The following is a 25070-nucleotide window of genomic DNA, read 5'->3' on the forward strand; positions in this document are numbered from 1 at the left end:
GAGATCGTACACTAATTAACTTGGGACAGGAAAGAGCATCACATATTCTGTGGTCATGTTGTTGCACCTGGCAGTTTATGTACTGAGTGAGAATGTCCTGTTCTATAGTCCTGCCTTTATGCATAGAGTTCTGAAGTGAGAGAAAGGCAAATACTTTATGGTTTGCAGAATGACTTAAAGATTAGAAAATCACTTCTTATAAGAATCAATTGTGAGATGTTCTTGAAAATAAATTTTATGATGAAAAGTGTTAAACACAACTATTTTCAAATGCATGCTGAGAAGTCTTGTGGTGTTACTGATAAAAGCACAGCATATCTTCAAATAACAGTACAGCATACTTCTAAATAGCAGCCATTATAACTGTGGAAAAGTGTTATAATTTCAGGGGAAAAAAAAAAGTCATACTCATTTTTCATTCCATCCTCTTGTTGGGTTAGGGATTTGATGTCATAAAAACTACATAAAACCAACGTATCTATTTTGCAATTTGCTAAATAGCTGTATCGCCTAACAGCTACAAATGACTGAAGAAGCAGAGGGTATTTGACTCACCAAAAACGCAGAGCAGCTCATGCTCAAAATACTAGCTCCATATTTTCTATTGCAATTTACTATAGTTACTGTCTGATTGTTTCTGTCTGGATGGGAAAAAGAATACAGAAGATGGACCTCTCTCTGGCCCCAAGGTTCAGGCTTGCCTGATTGGTCCCCAGTGACAGTGTGAGATCACAGTTTATTCAAGTCTTGCACATGCTCTGATACCTCTGATCAAACTGGGGATTAGTTTATGTGTTTCTAAATGATCCTCAGAGATATAGTTTAGTATAGTTTAATGAGTTTCGATGTCATCAGGCAATTATCAGCACCAAAGGAAATTTTATGAAGGATAATATAAATGGAAAGTTCACTGCTTACTAACCCAGATTTCTTCACCAATTTTTTTCTCATATAATTTGAAATTCAGTACAAAAAATACATGAAGGTTTTCTTCTTCCTAAAGCCATTATTGCCAGTGTCTAAAATACATGGAATTGTTCATTTAAAGAGGTGTGGCTCTTCTGTGAGTGCAGGTTTGATCCTGTAAGCACCCTGGTACTGACCCTTTAAACACTGTTGTACATTTGCATTGGGATCTGTCAATCTGCAAAACAGAATGAACTGTCCAAAGCTGTAAAAAAAACTTCTCCAAAATACGACCAACTCTTCGTTCCTCCTCGTTGAACACAAGTTATGTCTAAAACAAACACTAGAATATAAGAATTCCATCATCCTCTCTGCAACTGTATAGAAAAGATTGTTCGATATCTAAAAAGAAGGTATGTCATGTTAGCAATGACATAAAATTGTAGTTACTATATTTGTTTACAATCTTGTAGTACACAAAACATACCGCATGCTTAACAGAAGAGAGAAGTTGAAAAGCTATTTACTGAGTTCTTAAAATAGTAACTAGTGTATACTCTTTAAAACTTTTTCTCTTTTAATAGCTTTTTCAATTCTGGAAGTCCTTTGTATAGCATTCCTTGCATTCTTTTATTTCCCTAGATGTTGCGTGTTTTATAGGAACTGATAGAATTTGGTCTGGAAATTCTGGACCTAACAACATGACAGAGGTTTTATTAAAGTCAATAATGTCAGTGATGTTAATTTTAATATAGCAAACAGAATTCCTCATAGCAAGTAACACATTCTTTCACACCTTGTGCCTGGCTGCATTTCACAGCAACATTTCTTAGTAATATTAACAAACAAACAAACAAAACAAAACAAAACAAAAAAAACTTTTAACCCTTGTTGGTGTGAAACAGCAGGAACTGCTTAGACAGTGTTGTATAAGGCTGGAGAGAGGGCTACAGTTTAAACAACAGCCTGCTATTCTGTGACATTGATTTCCAGCCATTTTCCCACCTTACAGTCCAGAAGATGGAACAGATTTTATTCATCACGTCTACAACTTCAAATGCATACTTCTTTACCATGAAAGGAACAGCTGGCAGCATAGTTTGAGATTCTTTCACACGTCTTCATCAGCTTAGTGTTTCACAGATGGATTTTATTGCATTGGTTATCACGTGTGTAACTACAGGATTAACATTACTACAGATTCCTGAACACTGAATGTCTACAGCCTACACCAACTACTTTAATTGTGCCTACATGAGCAAAGCAATAAAAAAAACTCTTTCACAGCTCCCAAAAAGATAATCAGACTCAGTCTCACACACAAATACAAAAGCAGTTTTGCATACAACCTCTAGGGAAAGGTGTTAAAAAAAGAAGAGGGACAAGAAGTCAAACTAATGAGAAGTACCCTTTTAAGCCATGCAGGATGAGATTTGTCAGATTTGGGCAGACTGTGGGAGGAAGGAGCCAGAAGCAAGTGTGAAGCTTCTTTCAGATGGTCCTGTGCTCATTCAGGACAGTGATACTGTCCATGGGCAGTAAAGAGCAGTGAAGGATAGACAGCCATCCTGGCCAGTGATGGCAGCTACTCCACCCCTTGAAATAGTCCAGATCTACTAGGAAGATGCTAAACTGTTTTTAAGTAAGCCTAATCTTTGAATTTCAAATTATGTTTTGAGATTTCTCAATGGAATTAAGGGGAAAAAAAAAAAAAAAAACTGGTACAAATTTTCAGACCTCTTAGTGAAAAGTTCTGAAATGCCTGGATCAGATGTTGAAATTTAAACATTTGACCACTCAAAAAAAGGTCTTCCTTAGCTGTAGCATCTTGAAAATTTAGATTATTTCCATTTTCCATTTACAACCAGTGTAAAAAAATATTTTTTTCTACTGTCTGAGATGATACGTGTTCCATGTTTTCCAGCATTCCTCTTTCTTCTTCATATTTTTTTTCCCCTCTGGAGTTAACTCATCAAGATCCTTCTGTACCATTTTCTTCTCCCTGTGTTTGCAGCCTTCCTGTGACTGTATCTAAGACAGTATGATCGTTCAGAAAGGAAGCCACTTGTTTAACACACTAGTCAGACTGTTATTTCAGGTACCAAGAAAATTCAGTAAAACAAATGCAAACAAATGTATAAACAGATAAATGAGATCACGAAGTCTGTAACAAAAATTATTATATACTTTTACTTCCAAAACAGTAAGAATAATATTAGTTTGTATATGTTTTCATGGTAGCTTCTAACAAATTATATAATCCAGGTAAATGGCTATCCCAAAATCCTCACCACCATGGAGGAAGCAATATTTCTGAAGAAGTTATTCCAGAGGCATAGGACAAAATAAATCTAGCAGTAAAATACTTCAGCCATTCTGTTGTACTATATCTCAGTCTCATCAGCCTGCATCATCTTCAAGCTCTCAAGATTCTGAGAGAAGTCGACTCTGCAGGATGTGTCACAGAGTTTTTTTCTGTAAGAAAAAAAGAAAAAAGAAAAAAAAGAAAAAATTAAAATGAACACTGATGAGGACTAGATGGTGGTCACATCTCTGTTGGCATAACTGATAAGAACCTGATTAATTCCTATAACTGCTCTCATGTTCACATGACCTTGTTGTGAGTAGTCCTGTTTTACATCGTCTGCCTGTGCAACAGTTATTTGGATTTTGCACTCCTTGCTCACTCCTATTGCTAAGCAATGTCTTAAAAAATTCACTTTCCTGGATATTTGGGGATTCTTTCTACCTCTGCTTTATCCCTTGCTGCCTAAGCACCATCTCTGCTTAGCATAGCTTTCTATTTGATATAACCAGCATTGTCACAGGAAAGAAAACGCCATTACTTCTTGCAAGAACCACTCTGGATGTTCCCAGGATTGGAATTCACCCATTCTTTGTGTCAGCAACGCTCACCAGTTTTTTCACATTGATGGTTATACAAGGTAAGAATTCCTCTGTTTCCTTGCGTGCTTTTCTGATTTTCTTATGTTTTCTTTGATCATGAACTAACGGGCTTTTCTGAACATTCTCCCACATCAGCTCCTCTCTGTGATCTCTTGCTTGCTGCCTCAGATGTGCAAAGAATGCTTTTCCTGGAGGTTCTGCTTCTATCTGATGCTTGGAGAAGTGAACAAGTATGTCTAGCTACATCATTTTCTCAAGCATTATATACAATATTGATTAGCCTAAAAGTTATCTGTGAGATGAAGATGAAGCTGAATGAGAAAGTTTCAGCAGGACCACATTAGGATACATCAGATTTAAGAAAAGGTTCGTAATATGTTCACTGTTGTGATAAAGTTAGAATTGCATACTTGGAGTATCACAGGTATCCTGAAGAGTCCTAAAGATATTAGAGTATGCGACTAGCATGTGGCCAAAATTTAATGATGGTCTGCTGCTCAACTATCTCTGTGCTGGAGACAGCAGTTACAACCTGAATAGAACAAAACTTGCATCACTACTTCAAAACATACTTTAAAATGACAAAATGAAATGACTAGTCCAAGCAAAAGAGTATGAGAGAAACAGAGTCCTATCTATTATATTTTCCCAATTTAACACATCACTTGTTTGAATTACTAAGCTGTTCAATCACTTCAGTTCAGTTTTATTTAAGGTTAAGCTTCAGTTCCTTCTTATTCATGCCTCCTCACCCCAAATACGCAGTATAAACTTGCATTAACCAAAACAACTGAATCTTTATATGCAATTTGTACTTCTAATGACTCAGTGAAATTATTGTCTGAAGTACAGAAAACAATTTATATTTCTGCTAAGAAAATTTTCTTATCCAGAGGCAAACCTTCTGAGTTACATGTAAAGTGAAAAAATGTAACACCTCCTTCACCACCTACACATATAGCAGAAAGATATGCCTGAGTGCTCTGCCACTTGTTCACTCATACTTTTTAGTCTTAAGTCTCTTACCGGATGTAGGTACACATTACTGCCTCTTTGCTTCTACAGGTACACACCTGCACCAGATACTCATATTCTACACACACGCTTGGAGTTTCTCTCACACACAGTCATCACTGTTGCTAGTAAACTCCATTGCTTCTGCAGCTAATTCTCATGTACTTCAGATGCTCCCTTTCAGGCTTTCAAAGCTAACCATCCTTCAGTACCTTTGTTTTCCAAATGCTATCACTTCTCCTATAATTACCATTTGCCTGGTGATTGTCCTCTTCCATGTTCAATGCTATTTCACTCCAAACTAACCATCTCCCTCCCTCCAAATTCATCATAATACTGCCTACTTGAGATCAGCTCACTAGCCAAAATTTAGGCTTTTCATTAGTTGCAGGTAACCCTCCACTATGAGTGAGATCCAAAAAAAATGTAACATAGACTTTCGTACATGCCAGTCTCAGCCCCCATCTTCTGTTAAAAACAACTCATGGTCATCTTTCTGTCTGTGTGCAGAGAGAAATAACATACATATTCACGTCCTGAATAAAATAATTTTAAAACTGTGACCAATGCAGTAGTAAAATAAGAAAAATATCTTAAAACAAACAGGACAGATTTTGAGGCTGAGGATGTAAGATTACTGTTATTATGTTATAACTGAATTACATTAATCCAGTTTACATGTCATATAGTCCAGTTGGAATAAATACAGCTAAAGTGGCACTGCTGAGACTAATATGCTCTAAATAATGCATTTCACTCACTTATTAAAAATCCTTGGTCTTGCTAGAAATGCTGCCTTTGAGAATTAATCCGTTATGATCAAACAGTACTAAAATTTTTAGATTCCTCTCTTCAGAGGATTCAGTATCCTTCCAGCTTAAGAAAGTCCATTTGAGCGCAACCGGTATTTTGAACAGTGAATTCCTTGTTAGGTGATAACTCATGCCACCTGCATTAGACCATTATAGGCAAGTTGTAACTTGTGTGCTCTGAATCACAGCTCTGGATGGAGTTTTCTACCTCTGTCTATGAGCTATAGGGAGGGCTTGCCCTTCCAGCTTAGATTCTCTCAGCCATATCTGAAATGTCTCACATAGGTGACACTGATGCTAATAAAAATTTAAGTTGCGCATTCTTCAATTTGAAAGATCCACTAGTATTTATAGCTAAAAGACATAAAAATCTTAAATGGAGGCAAATTTGTGATAATATTTATACTAAATTTAATGGGTTTGTGTTTGTGAAAATCTAGAAATGTGTAAAACTCTTGCCAGGATAAATCACACATATTTGCACATTGCAATTGGTGTGAGGTTGTTTTTGGTGGTTTTTAGTTTGTTGGTTAGTTTTTGTTCTGACTTCTGCTTGAAGATAACAGCATTTTTTCCAATATGTTGTTAATATTGCTTTCTCTATGCAACTTTATAGAAAGGGCTAGATACAATTTCAAGCAACAATAGCTAGGTATAAGTTAGGAGGCAAAAGTTTCACTTTCATTCAATAGAATGGTAAGATCATTATGTGCATCAGTAAGAACAAGATTAAACCAAGCCTGGATACAAGCAAATTAGTTTCTTATTCATTTTATTGCATTTACATGTTTGGGTGTCTTTTTCATTCTTCTCCAGCTAGCGGATTTTTTTTTTTTTTAATTAAAGTATTGTAGAATATAATATTGTAGAATATAATATTGTAGAATATAATATTGTAGAATAGTGGTGCCAATAACAGATAAATGAGTTCACTGTTAAAATTTTATACACGGCCGAATATTCCTTTAATAACCATCTTTATTGCCATGCAGTTTCAGATGATGGGCTTTCAAGCAGAGTGGGAAGAAGGGTATAGTTGGCATAGCAAAATATAGCAGGGATTGACTGAAAAAGTATTATTAATGAATGACATCTTCATACATGAGGATTTCAATTCCTAACCAATACATTCCAATAAATCTTGCCACTGTTTTGGTTTATTTTTCAAGAGATCAGGAGTAATGAGGTTGGAAAAATACTACAGCAGTAATATATTTCAGTCCCTTCTCCTAAATGTCTGCATGGCCTAGAGCAGTGGCTGCAGACCTGGCCAAACTTGTCTTAGATCATTAAGTTCGATTCTCTTCTTTATTGACAATTTCTCTTTAAGTTATTGTAAGGTTAGTGCTATTTTACCTAGTATTTCTTTCATGTGGACTTTTTTCCTTGTTTTAGTTTCCCATTGTATCTGCAAGTTCTACTAGTAGTCACATTTTTTGTTACAGTAACAAATGATGTTTCATCTTCGTATTATCACCACTACCCAACAACTGTTAAGAAAAGTTAATTGCAATCCATGTACCTTAATCCAAACATTTTACATGAGAACAGTCCCAAATACATATTTAAATGCCATTTTTTGAGAAACTAGCATATGTCTTTAAGACTTCTGCACTCCAGAGTTTTATGGTGGTCTCTTAGGGAATTTCAAAACAAACATAAAGCTAAAGGTTGTATGGATGCATTTTACTGGACTGTGTAGTTATCCCTGGTTTCCATATTTAAACCATCTGTTCCCTAACAATGGTGCTTTGTTGTCATGAGCTGCTCAGATTCAGAACCCAACCATGAAGGATGGTTTTAACAAGCCAAGTCAGTGCTAAGGCATCTGGTCCGAAGTAATTATCAATAACACTAAAATTGAACTGAATTCTTTTAAAGCATCATCACATAAAAAAAGAAGTATATTTCCAATTAAATATCTCCTTCCATCTCTCTCACACAGAGTCACTTGTTCCACTACAAAACTACGAGAAAAATCAGATTACCTACATCTAAGGTACGACAGTTTGGAAGAATAAAATACACCTCATTCTGTGACTTTCAATCCATTAATTCCATAGTTTTCACACACAAGTAACTATAGACTATGAAAAAACAAAACGTGTATTCAGTGATTTCATTGGTTTTTTTTGCAAGTCTTTAAGTGCTCATATGATTACAAGATTTTACGAGAGTCATGGGATTTAACTTTCTAATTTCATGTTTGTCTTTTCTGTTTTTAGGTCCTTGGGTCGACATATTAATTGAATATATATCATGTGACTTCTGTTCTGTTTTTACCATTTTGCAAACTAATAAACTTCAATACCACAAACTGTCCGATGATCCCATCACCTACAAAAACTTGTTCTTTTTTATCCTACCATGTAGTTGACAAAAACAGAGCAAATGGGTAGGGATTTGGAGGGTTCTTTCAGTTCTGGTATTATAACCTGTCAGATTTTGTTTCTAGTCATTCTAAAGTGAAATAAATCAAAAACAGTATTCCAGGTTCCAGATTGTCCATTTGGGAATCTCCAAAATCATTACAGTGGCATGCAGGAGTGTTTGCAGCATTTAGATGGATGCCTCTTTATGTTTCCAGGTGTTTGTAAAACTTTAGGCTATTTTCACACAGACTTTGTTATTTTACATTTATGAAATAAATTTTTCAAATTGTAGATGAGTTAACGATGAGCATAAGAGAATAAGAATCCTCCTGAAGCTATGGTTTTAAGTGAGATGTTTCTTATTCAGCTTTGATTCTATTCCTTTATATAAAGTGTATTCACATTTGCGAATTCACTGCTTCTTGGTTTTACATCTCTAATTCATTGATGTGAGTACCAGTCTAGTCCAGACTTTTCAGTTTAACATGGTATCTTACTTGTTCTAAGATATATTTTCATATTGTTTTACTATGGTAGCAAATAGTACAGAACTTCAATACAAAATAACTTATAATATATAATAGTCACAGAAGCCTCTGGTGTTTTAACATGTTTTCATTGTAAATGTACTTACTAATTCCCCTACTGCACAAGAGTATTCTAATGTCAGTTGAATAATTTCTTTAGTGAGGGCTTTAATCAGAAAACTGACTTTTAGAGAATTTGAGCAGTAAAATGTCATTTTATCTGGCAATCTCAGTAGCAGATAAGGTAAAGTTTCTGTAAATGTTAACAGTAACTTGTCATGTTATGGAAATGACCTACTACTGACCTAGTGTCCAGGCAAGGTATTTAATTATACAACTGTCTGTGTAGTATTCTTATAAAACATAGGAATACTTCCATAACATCCATCTTTATAGTGCCTTAATTATGAGTGTGAATACGGTTAACTGACTAAAGCAATAAATATGGAAATACTGGCTTTTCTTCTGCTGTAGTCAGAAGAGCACCAAGGCAAATGGGTGTTTCTGTCTCTTTTCTGAGTCTTAGGGAGAACAGTCACCATAACCAGGTGCAGTAGTTCCTAAAGTAAGTGGAGAGATGGCAGCAGGGTGGTGGTTCAGGCCCAGGTTTAACAGATTATTGCTGAGTGCTCTCCAGTGTCTTTGCCATAGATACTTCCATCTCAGACTGAAGTAAACCCTTGCTACTCAGAGCTTCGAGGATGCTTTAAACACCAGGTATTCCTGTACTGTTCAAAGTACTTGTGTTTTTCTGAAATGCTTGCCAAAGATGGTTGTTAAAATTTAATGGTCAAGTCTCTCAGTATATATAGGTCTATAAAGTAAGCTTGCCCAATGTATTGTATATATATTCTATTCCCACCTGCTGTACTGAAATGACTAATTTGAAGCGGAAAACATTTGAAAATCTTAAATATATTTATTGCATTATTTTAAGAGTTTTAAGAAGTAGGCTTTTTAGAAAAAGTGCAAAAAGCTTTAATGAGAAAACTATTAGCAGCTAGTTAATTGAAGTAAGTCCTTAATAAAACAGAAAAGAGCAAGCTGTATTACTATTTTCCAGCCATACATTGGCCAATGCACGTGAAAGTGACAATTACAGTAAAAATGAAATTGTAATCATACAAGAAACCAATGTTTCAGGAGGCTCTTACAGGTACAATGACCAAACATGAAATTTCTAAAGGTAGAGGTGACTCCCTTTTGCTACTGACTTCCAGGAAGGGTGAGGAGGTTTGCATTCCCCAAGCAGACATGGATCAACAAAAATATTAACACTCGGACATTCGATAAAGGGAATTCTTTCTCTGTATTGTGCAAGGTGAGTAAGACCAGCTGATTTACATCAGTGAAAAGTTTACGGGCAGTCAGACTTGTGAAATTCATCCTTCTGCTGCTCACCTGGCAAAACCAGGTGCAAATATTTCTACTGCTGATTTCAACATGTCACTTGTGTAGGCAAGTCTTCCCTAGCTGTGCTGAGGGAAAAGCTACAGGTAAGTAAAAGTTCAGATCTGGGCTTTGTTCTTAATTATTTACTCTAAACCTTTATGCATCTTTGAGGAACAAGTGACAAATTCTTTCTTTTTTCTTTCTGCAGTTACTGTAGAAGTATATAATACAAAAGTACTGTAGAAGTATATAATACAAAATACAAAATACAAAAAAACAATTGTGGTAAAGATCCCAAAGTGAGATGAGGGCCATGTCACAGCTCTGTTTGGGAGCAAAGATATGAAATAACACAGTCTGTTGCCCCAGTAAAATTACTTAGCTGAGCATGAAAGTGAGTAAAACAGAGTTGTTCAGGTTGTCCAGTTGTTACCAAATAAGAGGTAGGCCTTGATGCCACTGTGTGAAGCCCAGCTAAAGAACCACCCTTGGAAGATTCTTTCATAATGAACATAGAAAAGATTAGCGAGATACAGCTATTCAACACCTTGAATTCTGCAGTGATTTAGCTTTTCAGGTTATCCTCTTAGTTTTCAGTGTGTCATGTAGAACTGAATTGTTTTGAGAATTATGAGAGAAGATTATCATTAGTAAGTAGTATTTATTAGCATAGAAAATACTCTGTTTGTGACATAATGTCAGAATGACATTTATTTGTGTCTTTGGTAATGAGAACACGATGACGAAGCACAGCTGAAATGTATGAGAATTTTCAGAATAAACATCTTGTATGAGTTACACAGAGCACTACATAGTAATGGAGCTAGAGCTGCAGCTATTAGGCTGTTCTGTGAAAAATTTTAAACAGACTACTCAAAAAGTTTCAGTGAGGATACTAAAGTAAAAAAGGTTAAGAGACACAAGAATTTTTAGGACTGGAGAAGCGATGGGATTCACTGGAATCAGTAGAGAAGAGGTTCTGTTGGGTTCACTGGATACTGAACCTGGCTTCTGGAGAGTTCTTATAGACTGACAGAATGACAGCCATAGATCATCCTGGCTCTTCTTGTTTGGCCTTACAGTTAAAAACACAAACTAAATCAGTAAGTATGTGCTGCAAGGTATTTGTTGTGACATGCTAGGTTAGCGATCCTCTTAATTCTCTTAATGCTCATGTTACTTGTCCCTTCATTAAAAATGAAAGACCTCAAACACCAATTCAACACTTTACCTATTCGTTTGTACAGAACAGTCCTGCAACCAGGGATTTTGTGACATTTCAGGTACCAATGAAATATGAAATTTGAATCCAGACACTTGCTGTACGAGTGCATCTGGTATTTATATGCTCATAAGGAGGTTCTTACCTTGTGTTATGGACCAATCTCTTAACTGCACGCTTCTTCCTTCATTAGTTGTTTTTTCAGCCAGCATGTATACAAATATACACGTATATATTGTTATGCTGTGACTTTCATATACATAACAATATCTATCAGTGGACTTGGAAAATTTGTCTATAGCCAATAGGAAATGTCAGTGCTTATTAAGCTCATGAATTAAGTGAAATGTCAGGACCTCTTAATGTACAACCTTCTGGGCCTGGTTGTTAATGCAAACCCTCTAGAAAAATGTCTCAGGGCAATTTGACCTTTCCCAAACAATAATTCCTTATTCATGGTCAATTAGGAATGTTTTTCTTCACTTAAAATATAAAAGGACCAACTAATTAAATACCTAAAATAAAGTTGTTGAAATGGCAGCTGATTTTTTCTGGTAAGTCAAACCTATATATTTTACTCTCAGTTGGATATAAATGCCTGCATGCAGCACTCTTTTAACAAAGATTTAATATAACAATGCACCCAGGAAATTGCCTCTTATTTTATTGTTTACCCATCTTTGCCAATAGCAGTTTAATTTGAGATATAAAATTCTTCTCGGTACAATATTGTCTTTCCTTGTCTATGTAATACAAAAAAATATCTGGAGAGTTCAGTGAACATCTCCGCGGGAAGGTAAGTGGTGGCTGAGAGTTAGAATTTTTTGTGGCTGACAGCAGTTTTTAAATCCATCCCATTGTTTAACCTTCAGTATGGTTACGCTCACGGTATATTTCAGAGTGGCATCTTATTTTGTGCTCTCTGTGGGTTCCTTACAACTGAATGATAGATTTGTAGACCAAAATGTATGCTGAAATGAAATATGCTGGGATTAGGAAGGTCTAAATTTTTTTAGAGGTCTCATAAAATAAGTGTCTGTGTTTTTCCTAGCTTTCTGCTGTAAAAATCTCATCTACAAGGAAAACTCGGTGAAGTTCTGCAAATAATTGTTTTATGCTAAACCAGTTCAAGTGTATTATGTGTTCAAAATTACATATATGTACATATAGAATCACAGAACCATAGAATAGTTTGGGTTGGAAGGGACATTCAAAGGTCATCTAGTCCAACCCCCCTGCAGTGAGCAGGGACATCTTCAACCAGATCAGGTTGCTCAGAGCCCTGTCCAGCCTGGCCTTGAATGTTTCCAGGAATGGGGCATCTACCACCTCTCTGGGCAACTGTGCTGGTGTTTCAACAACCTCATCATGACAAACTTTTTCCTTATATCTAGTCTGAATAACAATATATATTTGTTTTATAAATAAACCAAGACTTTAAATATATATATGTACATATATATAATCAATATTTTAGATGCAAAAGGTTAATTTTTTTCATTCCAAATGTCTAGGTATTCTTTGTTTCATCCATAATTTTTAACCCCGTAGGACTGATTTTTGTTGAAGTCTCACGTAGACAGTGGAAAAGCTTGGCAAAACCAGGTGCAAATATTTCTACTGCTGATTTCAACATGTCACTTGTGTAGGCAAGTTTTACAGCACTGCTATCACATGTGTGAGACAAAGGGCAATCAACAGAAGGGGTCAGAAACCCCTGTGTTTGGGACTGGTGACGTGCTTCAGTAAATGCTCAATGGTCTTTTAAATGACCCTACTTCCTTTCAGATTGCCAGGGACTGACACCACCTCTGTGGTCAGTCACCATCTGTCTCAGCTGGAGAGACAGTGACTGATAAGAATTGGCAGCTTAGGAAAACAGGTGGTACACGCACACGGATCATCTTAGTATGCCCTCAAGGCCTTTTAAGTTACTTTGCTTGTAATAAGAGGATCCCAGAAGACCTTTATAGTCTATGTATAGATTATATATATATACATATATACACACACATATGTGTATGCACAGCTCTATGCCAAATGTGATATATAGATATATATATATACACAGTTATTTTACTTCAAATTTGCTGCAGTTTCAAAGCCATTTCAGTACTTCCTTCTCCTGTAGTTATTTCTTTCTGAAATATAATCTGCCCAACAGATATCAACACAATCATATACTCGCGTGTGTGTTGTCATGCTGAGAGAAGGTTGTTCTGTGGAGCTGCAGGTTCATCCCATCAGTAGATCATCCTGCATTAATGCCTCAGGCACTAATGCTAGGAAATCTGTTCTGAGTTCCCTTAAATAAATGACTCTCACTGCTTATCAGCATAACAAGTAATAGCAAGAGCTTTGTAAACAGAGAACATCACTAGGCTTTGTTTTTCTAATCTGTCCGTATCCTTGATTACACAAGAAACATGAGGACATGGCAAGAGAAAAGCATCTCAAGTTCTCAATGAAGTATTAGGGCATCAGGCTGTGGTGCAGAGTTTGGTGATACATGTGGTATCCACAACTCCGGGTTCCATACAATATTCACCTATTCTTTTTTGGCTGCTCAGTAGGACTAGAGGGACTACGATGGTAGCCCTTATATTACACTGTCAGCAGTGCAAATCACATATCTCGGCAAATAAAAGGAGACTGCACAGCTGTGCTAGTTTAAATGGGAATTTGCTGTACCCACTTCATGGTCCTGTTGTGCTTCCAAATCACCAGTCTGGCCTTGCAGCAAAGGAGAATGCAGCACTTGGTCTTTTTCTGCATCACATCAGACCCAGATGCTTCATATCCGCAGTGTATTTCAGAGTCTTTTCCGGAACCACCAGTAGTCTAAGCTAGCTTGCTATTTTGCACACTTCAGTCATGAACAGTCACTGGGGATGTGGGAGGAGCTCATCATGTGGAAGGTAAGGAACTATTTTGTAATCTGGCAGAATACTTTTCACCTGAGAGCCATAGGATCAGGCACTCCTGATCCCCAGGCAAATCCTGATCTCACTTGCTCAGGTTTTATGCTACCACAGTTTCATTGATTTCGCTGAGTTCACTGCTGATAAATATTGGATTAGAACTCCTATCAAATGCAAAATATAGTCTCTTATCAAGTGGAAAATTTTGTCATCTAAATCATTCTGGTTTCCATGTATTCCAGTAGTTAAAATGAGGCACTTCAGGGAAAATGTTTTCATACATGCAGATGAAGGCAACAAAATTGACTATAAAAATGTCTTGTCCAATATGGGAAAGGGATACTAAATATTGACAGAGATGAGTGATCTTACAGAACTTACGGTCAGCCAGCTAGTGTTAAGAGCAAAATAGGCATCCCTGTGGCATGGCACTTCTTTGCAGTTGCCTTCCCTAAAACCTGGGTTTTGGAAAACCGTGGCAACACCCAGCTCCTACAGATGTCTTACAATGTGCCAAAGTAGAACAAAATGTTTGTCCATTGCCACCAGATGTCCAGGACAGTTTGGGAGCTGTTTGGAAAAAGTGTCTTTTTCGACTGCTCTACTTTCAGCTGCAAGATAACAGGGGAATCCTCCAAGAACCTGTAACAGTAGCTAATAACCAAGTCTTGAAGAGAGGGAGAGCATCTTGCAGGCAGTTGCCTTACAAACTTGCAATATTTTGTGCATGCACAAAGCAGCAAATGTGGAAGGTGACCTTTCCCTAATTAGCCCTGTCAGAGTACTCCACATCTTCTTTCTAGAATGCTTTTTTCATATGAAACTGATAGAACATGTGCTACTGCTATGCTGAACTCGACTCTAGCAGGAATTTGCCTGATACGCCTCAGCACCTTGCTGAAATACAGTGTTAGCATCTGTTACTCAATACCTGTTAAAAACAATCTTAAAATACATTGTGCTTTCAGATGGGTTTATTTGTAATGGGATAACATTTGCGCTAGTTACTGATGTAGTGACTGAAGAAATAGCAGCAGATGCAGGAGTGATCCTTCCAGGCTGCTTTATCTGAGGAGTTCCGCTTCAGAGTGTCCGGGTTATTTTTGGAAATTGTTTCTAGAAGTTCACTTCCCCACAGGACAAAAAAACCCTAACTCTTCCCTTAGCCAAGGCATGTCAAACACCTTATCTAGGTGTTCCTGCTCTGGCAGGGGGATTGGACTAGATCATCTTTTGAGGTCCCTTCCAATCCCTAACATTCTGTGATTCTGTGAAGTGGAAAACCTTGAAACTGAGACTGGGAAGAGGAACACTCCATTAACACCATGTCACTGGTATTCCAGGGCAAAATTTGCTGACCTACTGGTGATGTCAAACTATGACACAATGGAAAGTGTTTCGCATTTTCAGAAAACTGTAATAGTCCTTACCGCTCTGATACGTGAGCACCTCAGAACCTCAATAATGCTAGAAGGAGCTGAAGAGATTGATTTAGATAACAGAAATTACGTAAGAGGCAAATCAGGCATCTTACATAAATTCTCTCTGTATGTTCTGAAGTCAACAGGAAGATACATATACTACAACACACCAAATGAAACAAATTATAAAGGGGAAAAAAATATATATGCTCTTAACATAGATTTATGCAAAGCGGCAATCAGATGGGAGAAAATTATTTTCAAGTGCCTGATTCTGCTAAAATCACATACCTTGCCTTAGAGCCATTCTTTGCTGTTTTGAGAAGTGTGGTCAGCTTAGCAGGATGGGGCTATACATAGCTATATAGAAAATACATTAGACCTTAGACCAACACATTGTATCTGCAGTGAAGAAGCAAAGACCTGTGTTGTTAAATGAACAGTGCCAAGAAGATAGACAGCTGTTTCATATTAAGCTTTTTTGTTCTTGTTGAAAGTGTACATTTTTTCCTTAAAAACAGCAATACAATAAGCAGAAGATTGGATCTCATTCATTTAGAAGCAAGGAAACAGAAAGGGATCTGAAGAAAATCCATGGGCAATTCCAATGCCATGGACAGGATTGTTGCCTCCTCCTTCGGTCAGGGTTATTCCAAATGCAAAAATTTCCTCTCCCTTAGTACTTTCGTTGGCCACTAGGAAGAAATTAGTGCATAGGGAATGAAAGAGCTCATCAGCTGGAGAAAACCCCTATCAGCTGATAAGGGATTTTGCTTGCAGGAGGCTGCTGAAAGTTCCACGTGAAGAGCCCACACAAGTATATCACTGGAATAGGACAACATTGTCATCTTGGGTAGATGCCTGTTGCTTAGAGGCCATAATTTTCCATGAGGTCATTGTGATCAGGTAGCTGCAAGCCAAATTCAAAGAGCTTCATTCATCATACTTTAGATTTGGTTTTCAGCAACAGCTACCACACATCCCAAATTCATACCAAGCCCCAATGGGGACCTCATAAAAGTTCAGCATCTGCATCAAATGGCTGCTTCAAGTGCAGAAGATGATTTCTTAAGGTTTGAATTTGTTTTCACTACTGCTGTTTCCTTTTAGGTAAATTGACACAATTTGCAAGAGGCGCTACTGTTTTTCTTAACCACATTTTATGATTACTGGCAAATAACAGCTTTAACCTCTCACAGAGGGAACAGAATGACTCCGTCATGCAACTGATCCAAGCAGACAGCTCAAAGCTGTGATCTACTCTTTTGGTCAATATAAACTGACAGTGTGATTATGTACCTTCAAAGCAAGAATGCCCTTCAGAATGGCTCAGGAAATATTTACCAAGTGTAATTACTATTTAAACACAGCACTCACAGAAATCTCATCACTCAAATATGTGGATAGGGTGTTTTTCCTTGGTGACGGCAATAACATTTTCATGTTAAATACCGTTAAAGCTTATTTTTAAAAATGCTTCAGTGGAAATACCATATGCATGTTGTATCCATGCCTGATGTTTGTTATACTTGCTTTTCAAATAGCTATTCATTTTTCCCCTGTTTTTCTGCAGCAGTCAAGATCGTGGATGAATCAGAATCATCAGGCAACGACATTTTAGTTACAGCCAGCACTTACGAAATGTTGCCTTTCTTTATTGGTTCAAGTGATCTCTCTACAACGCAGCCTGAAGATGTTATTACAGGCGTGCTACCATTAGACCAAACAGCACCACAGCCCGCAGCAACCAGCCCATCCTACAGCCAGTCTCAGATCATCGAACAGTCCCTTGAAGTATCAGATCCCTCGTTGCCCGCATCTGAGATTGTTTCTCCAGATGACACTGGGATAGGAGTGCAGGATATCGCTGCTGAGTTGGATCATGTCAGTGTGATGAGCACAACAGCCCTGGATGAAGTGGAGCACGGCAGTGGTTACATCTCAGTGGTGACAACTGAGCCTGCAAAAGCCACCCCAGCTCCTACGCTGAAGTATGTAACTACCAGCTCCATGACAACTGCAGCCAAAGGCAAAGAGCTAGTGGTTTTCTTCAGCCTGAGGGTCACCAACATGCACTTCTCCGATGACCTCTTCAATAGGAGTTCGACAGAATACAAAGCATTAGAACAACAGTTCATGCAATTGGTGGGTGAAAATCAAGTTGAATAACATACACAGTAGTCAGGCACGGTTTAAAGAAATACATGGCAAAGCACAGTATTTTAAAAATGTCAGACCCTACTACAATCCAGTCTGATAAGCTGTATATTTAAAGAACTGATAAGCCTGGGATGCTCTCAGGGTATGAAAAAGAGTTTATGAAGTCAGTGATGAAAGTTTTCACTTGTTCAAGAGACTCCAGATATACACCTGGCATGTAATTTATTTGGCTTTTTCTAAGATACATGTCACCAGTATAGCAATGCTTATTACATCTAAGGCTTGTGCCTACATGCTGGAATTAAAAATAGGCCTTTTAATATACATCATAGCTTAGCTGGGAGGATGTAATTAGATATGGATTTTCTCTATGGGTACAATAGGGCAGAAGGTCAGCTCAGTAACATGCCTATTATGCTATGCCCTAACCTGCCTGGATTGACTGTTTGAAAATAATTAAAGTTGGCTTTTGAGTCAGGTGACTTTTTTCTCTTCCAGATGAATAAACTCCCCAACTGCTGTGCATTTCATTACAGGCAAAATTACTGCCCATACATCTCAGTGCATTATTGATAAAGATGTAAAAGTCCAGAAGAAGACAGTGCTAAACAAAAAAATTAATTTGGTGGTGGAGTTTAACAGCTGTACTACATTCAGACAAATAAGCATGTGATGTGTGTACCTGATAGTGAAAAGTGACTATAAGAGAAATTAATAGCAGGTAGACATTGACAGTAAGCTAAAATAAAGGCAAATTTTTGTTTTGCAGCTACTTCCATACCTCCAGTCCAACCTTACAGGTTTTAAGCAGCTGGAAATACTGAATTTCAGGAATGGAAGTGTGATTGTGAATAGCAAAATGAAATTCGCCAGGACAGTGCCATACAATATCACAGAAGCAGTACACTGCGTTTTGGAAGATTTCTGTGATGCTGCAGCCCAACTCCTCAATTTGGAGATTGACAGCTATTCCCTGGATATTGAGCCAGGTAAGATTGAATTAATAATGTATGTGCAAAACCAAGTGGATAATATTTTCCAGATTGTTGCAGCTTCTGAAGTGTTACTCTTTTGGAAGTAACTGTGTTAGCAATAGCCTCCCAGTGATCTGGATTAATAAGAAAACCCAAGATGTTGCAAATTATCTGCAGACATATTTTCATACCATAATGAAATGCTCAGCAGAGCTTTTCAGAGCCAAATACAGAAAACTAAAAACTCTCTAGAATAAGAGCTGGGTGAAGACAGGTGTAAAGGATGCTCATGTACAGCTTACAGAAGTGACTTATGCAAGTCTTGCACCTGATTATGTGAACATAACTTCTGACGATTTTTTGCAAGATTGTAAGCAAACCATAGCTTAGAGCATCATTAAATCTATTTTTAAAAGGCTACAGAGTTCAAGACAGAAGGAGATAATTTCTAGGAATAACTGGATCCTACAGCTACTCCGTCACTGGAGCATCACTGTATGTAGCACTCCATAGATGTGTAATTTCAGAATATTTCCTGATCTAGTACCTTTCAAGTAAGTCTGTAGTCTTTGTTAAAGAGTAGAAAGTCAGTAACAACATACCTGGACACTATTGCGATGTCAGAAGCTTAAAGTTTTCAAAAACTATATTGTTTTGTAAAATTGAAGCCTGGACCTATTTTCAGGTTCTGGTAGTTATTTTAGGGCTGAATTTAATTTCATTGACATGGAGAAGAAAGATACCAATGCCTTAGCATGCAGATGCCTTTAGTTGCTTTGGTTAAGCTGTGTTTTTATGTACAAATCTCTGACAGCTCCAGAACAAAAAAAAAACATTTACATTTCATGGAGGTGGTTTCTAGTTTGTTTTCAATACATGTAACTCGTTGTGTCCACTAAGAGAATGGGTAGTGTGTGGTAAAGAAAGTTAACAAAATCACAGCATTTAAACCTTCAAATACTGCCATGATAAAAAGATTTTTCACTGAATAAAGGAAGAAATGAGTTCACTAGAAAGTGTGAACTTGAGGCTATTAGACATTCCCTGCCTCAGTATTAAGTTTTCATTAAATAAAACAAACAGAAATAAAAAGTTGCTAAAATGCTTATATAGAAAAATTTTAAAATCTTTCATTTTCACCTATATCAGCTGCTGTACTGCTGTGGCATTTCAATATTAGTTCAATAAAACAATACGACAATGAGTTTGCTGAGAGAGCTATTCTTTCAAGGCTTATGAGCAGCAATAAAACGTCCAAATAGAAGAAGTTATGTTTAGAAAGCAAATATATTCCCATATAGGTGTTTCAAAACGATATTGTCTTTTTACTTCAGAAAACAAACCCCTCAAAAATCCCCAAACTGTTGAGTAAATTAAGGTAATTTAAGCAAATTCCTATTTATTGTGAAAGCAAGAGCCATCTAGCGGTAATGTTTTACTACATGGAAACACAGATCGGAACTGACAGTCCAAAATATATATCAAGACTCAGCAGCCACAAAGGGCTAGCTGCATTGGTCATAAATAATGCCATAAAGAATAGCATAGCAGGCTTTTAAATATGCCAGCATGGTTTTGTCTTTGTTTTGGTTTTTGTAATCTAAACAAAGTGAAGCCACAGAAAAGGTGACAAAGTATATCAGGTATGTAGTCCAACACTTCAACAATGAAAATGAAACTTTATGACCAAAAAATGACCTCCTAGCCCAGTGAAAAGCTCCTGCCAAATTCTGCTTGTCAAACAGAAACGCAATGAGCCCTTTCAGCTTCTGGAAGGTGCAGGGCTGCAGTGTACAACCCTGGGAAGTGCTTAGACAGCCTGTATCTCCTCATGAGCAGTAGCAACCTTTATTTCCACTAATCTAAAGGTAAACTGTGACCATCAGAACTGGGGAAGGACTTGCAGGAGACATGCAGTTATGCACCTGTCATTGTTTTAATCAATTAGTTAATCATACAAATTCTTTTATTAAACATTTTTAATTTGGAAGTGGTTTTTTTGCTTGGAGTGCAATTTTGTGTGGTAAGAAAAGAATCTGTAAGAATTAATATCCCTTTTTGATTTGCCAGCTGGTTTTGTTTCATTACAGACTAAACTTTGTAATTCCCAATTGGTAGTATCAATAACCAGAGGCAGAATACTTGGAATTTTTTATTTTTTATTTTTTATTTTTTTTACATATAAGAAAAGGTTTGCTTCACAATAAAGTTACCTTGTAATTGACTTTATTACTTTGATGCCCAGTTGTTAGGGTTTACATGTACATAGATTTACAGTCCAGCAGCCAAAGAGATCCAAAGTTAACAGGCACACTGTATATAGTAAAGGGAAATCAAGCATGCTAAATCTGCTTTCACTAGTCTTAAAAACAAAACAAAAAACTAGCCCTAGAATTATGGAGGGGTAAAAAGTGAATAGCTCTGCTGGATTAATTTCTATCACTTAAGCATATCCTAGTGTATGTCTAAGATTCCCAATACCACTATAAGGAGTAAGATGGTAATTTTTCATTTAATTTAATGTTATGGAGCATCTGGGGCCATGGAGTGGCTCTCGAAGAAAATTCTCAGCCCAGATAGCACCTACAAGAACTAGATGTAATATTCAGTATAAATTTTCTTTTTAAACTACAGATTTTTCTTAGGAAATTTTAAGGCCACGTAATTAAACAGAGGCCGGTTTTCCTCTGCACCTGAAGGTGATTTTGATTTTTCTAGACCAGATCTGAGACCAAGTTCCTCTCTATAGCTGAAGTTACGTGTGCAAACTTCTGAACGTACCCATAACTCAGGACCCGCTGTCCTGCACAGCCCAGCTTGTGTCTGTACATCTGCTCTCATTTCCTTTTCTGAGGTGCCCTTTCCTGTCTCTGTACTTTTTTTTTCTTCCCCCACCTTACTGGGTTCAGTTCCCCACAGGTGGGCTCAGCACTGTGTTAAAATGACTCCTTCTGGATATTTTTCTTTTTTTTTTTTTTTAGCTATGTATTTCTAGTGAGAAGCAGAGAATGGGAAAGGAGAAGCAGACTTTTACGACAGCTGAAGTAAGGACTTCAAGCTGTCTCTGATTTGGGCCTTCCTATGAACATCAGCAGTCTCGTTTTTCCTTAACCTCACAGAAGCTTCCCTTACCAATATTTAAATATATATATATAAAGCAAGTTTTCACAGCGCTAAAACATCACTTCCAAAAATACTCCACAAACACGTGCCAGTATTTCTAGCTTGTGGTCATCAAGTATTGTGCAGCATTCAATAATCCAATTCCCTCCCCAGTCATGTCTTAACTTATGTGTTAAGGATGATCATAGTCAAAACTATTTCTTACACATATGCAAGGTTGTAACATAGTATTCATAAAACTAGCACTTACAGTAAAAAAGGATAAAAATACGCAAATGTGAAAACACTTATTAGTGAAATGAAATTGCAGCTTAATACTCATGGGGTAAACAAATGTACAAATAAATATAACCTTGCGTGCTTGCTGCATCATCTACAGAAAGAAAGGATGTGTGTTCTTTTATGCTAGACTGTATCCTCCTATTGACATGCACAAGTTGGAGGCCAGTCAATGCGAATTGTTTTCTCTAGCTGCCACAAAGCCTGCCAAGTTACTCCGGGGTAATGCATCAGTTAATGATTTACCCATTCTTTACAGCTGATCAGGCAGACCCCTGCAAATTCATGGCATGTGACGAGTTTTCTGAATGCATAATGAACGAGTGGACAAAAGAGGCTGACTGCCTTTGTAAACCCGGCTACGCGAGCCAAGACGGGTTACCCTGCCGGAGCCTGTGCGAGCTGGAGCCTCATCTCTGCGTCAATGGTGGGAAATGTGAGTTGGTTCCAGGAAGAGGAGCAGTCTGCAGGTAAATAAATGGTGTTCGACCTCCATTCTGTTAACAGACCACTGATACGTCTATTGCATGAAGGAGCAGGGCTGAGCATACACTTCTAAACAGCGTAAATTATGCTAATAAGCCAAGACCTTAATATTCAGACACTTTAAGCTACAGAACAGCAATAACAGCTAAGAACAGCAATACCCTCCTTTGATATAAATAGTCTCAGTATGGATAAATGCATTGCTGCCTGGTAGTAAACACAGAACATGATGACCTAGATATTTTTAGAAATGCTTTAGAAAATTATTAGAAATTCAGCAAAACTGGCGGAGACGATGACTACGCAGCCATTCATTCCTTTCAGATTTCCAAGATTTCTTGGAAAAATGAAATAATTCATTGACATTTTTGCTATTGATTATGTAGTAGTATTTTAAGAAATTAAGTTTTTCTAAGTAAAAATTTGAAAGGAAAATTAAAAAGGAAATCTATATTCTTACAAACACACCTATGAACACTCCTCTGACTCCAGACCACCCAAATGAAGCACATGAAGGCTGAGGCTGCTTTCAGGGATTTCTGGGAAAAAAATCAAAGATTAGCAGCTCCTTCTAACTGCAAACACATTCCATAAGGATTTTTACCCAAAATGATCTTGAGCCAATATTAAGAACTACCACAGCACTTGAACATATTGATTCTCCTTTGAAAGTATCAAGTTTCACCTTATTGTAAGACTAGACTACCCAGAGCATTTTATAAAACTGCACACCAGACTGGCAGACACTACTTGACCAACCATGTGTATAAGAAAAAGACAAATTACAATCCTTGCACTTGTTTATTCTCTCTTAATATTGACTTTACTAAGTTAGTGATACGTGTTTTAGTGTAGTTAGGATTAACGTCAAAAAATAAGTCTACTGAATAAATATTTGTGTGATCATTTCACTGTAACAACAGAACTGCCATAATTCAGTTGCTGCAGTGGGTGTCAAAGAAATTACTCTAGAAGATTATATTCAGCATAGTTACTGACAAATTCCTGACTTGAGGAGTCACAGTAGGGCAGCTGCAGTATTTTGTGCTAGAAATCAGCCTGTGAGCTAAAGAGCTCCTCTTTAAAACTCTGCTCGAGTATTAGTAAAATAGCAAAGAATATAGCTGAACCATCCAAGACCAACACACTGAGAAAAATAACTCCACTTCAGAAAAGCCTTGACTTGATGGAGGTCAATAACCAAACCACCATTTGGAATGATAAAAGTATTAAAAATAATAAATAAAACTTTTTGTGAACTATAGAAAGTTACAAAGATACTTATGAACAGTACTTCCTTTTTATTTAATACTCAATATGATGAGTCTAGGAATATATTCTTTCCTCTATTATCAATCCTATTATGTCATACAGACACATAACAAATAATTGTATTAGGAATAGTGTGCTTATATTTAGTGGCAGATTTTCCTGTGTTTTCATTTGAGGTATTCTGTATTTTCTGCCTTCAAGTTCTGCATATTTTTCTCTTCCTCTCCCTGTTTTAGATGCCCTCTACCTAGACAGGAGTTTTACCAAGGACAGCGCTGTGCAAAACTTGCTCCAGAACCCACACAACCCTTCATTTTTAAACCTCTCATTTTTGGCTTACTAAGCCTTGTTTTTCTTTTCATCATTTTAATTCTTAAGTTTAGAAGGAAGAGCAAAAGAAATTCTAATTTGCAGTAAGCTGCTCACAATCTTTTTCATTTAAAAATATTCCTTTTTTAATTTTGCAATTTAAAATCTTACCTAAACAAACATGTTCTGCATTGTAGAAGTCCTACTCTCAACAGCTGCAGTTCAGAAAGTGCTGTAAGGATTAATCCTGCTTTTGAACATGATGAACCTATAACTAGCTTTTGTCGTACGGCTTATAGTGTAAGTGCTCATGTCAGTTCCTCAGAGATCACTGATCCCGAAGCACTACACGAACTTGAAAACACAATTCAGCGCGGAGGTAAAATGCATGGAAATACTTTTCTTAACCCTCAACAAACAGCCCCCACCTCAAATAGCAGGTCCATCTTCGTGTATTAACCCTACAACTAAAACAAATTTGATTCTAACCTCTTGCTAGGTAGTTTCAGAACTAAAAGCACTAATTCATTTATTGGCTTTCCACATTTACTGCTGTTCAGGTTTCATAACAGGATCGTAGAACTGCTTTTCTTACAGCTCTCTTGCATGGCTTTGTTGGTTCATCCTATCTGAGTGATTTTTGTGATTTAGTTAAAAATAACTAATGTGGTGGGTTTTTTGATTTTCATTTTGTTCGTTTTGTTTTTAAATGGTTGTAGGTCACCAGACCAGTTTACAAAGCCAAGACTGACAATCTAGTCTCCAAAATTCTTCATTTCCGGCATCAGCCAGACAAAACCAAGGTTTGTAACTACTTTCAAGAGTTTTAAAATTCTGTTGAGTTTATTGTTTGTAAATGTCACCAGGAAGCCTCTTTGTACTAATTCCACACAAAGAAAAGCTCACTTTTCTTCGGAGGTTTGGTATGACAACAACAATTCCTTCTTAATTGCTTTTATGCAACAAAGTTCCA

The 25070-nt window shown here is 37.0% G+C and overlaps 1 protein-coding gene across 1 annotated transcript in view; it reads left to right on the plus strand.

Moving 5' to 3' along the window:
- Positions 1–25070, plus strand: part of IMPG1 (interphotoreceptor matrix proteoglycan 1) — a 62759-nt gene that overhangs the window by 32816 nt on the left and 4873 nt on the right. Inside the window, exons 13-18 of the mRNA XM_071806846.1 lie at positions 17068–17639; positions 18424–18643; positions 22290–22500; positions 24025–24201; positions 24295–24476; positions 24817–24900. Of these exons, the coding sequence (XP_071662947.1) occupies positions 17068–17639; positions 18424–18643; positions 22290–22500; positions 24025–24201; positions 24295–24476; positions 24817–24848 (1394 nt within the window). The 3' untranslated portion in view covers positions 24849–24900. The remainder of the gene's footprint in view (positions 1–17067; positions 17640–18423; positions 18644–22289; positions 22501–24024; positions 24202–24294; positions 24477–24816; positions 24901–25070) is intronic.

The sequence above is a fragment of the Patagioenas fasciata genome, chromosome 3 (assembly GCF_037038585.1).
Source record: "Patagioenas fasciata isolate bPatFas1 chromosome 3, bPatFas1.hap1, whole genome shotgun sequence".
NCBI classification, from domain to species: Eukaryota; Metazoa; Chordata; class Aves; order Columbiformes; family Columbidae; genus Patagioenas; species Patagioenas fasciata.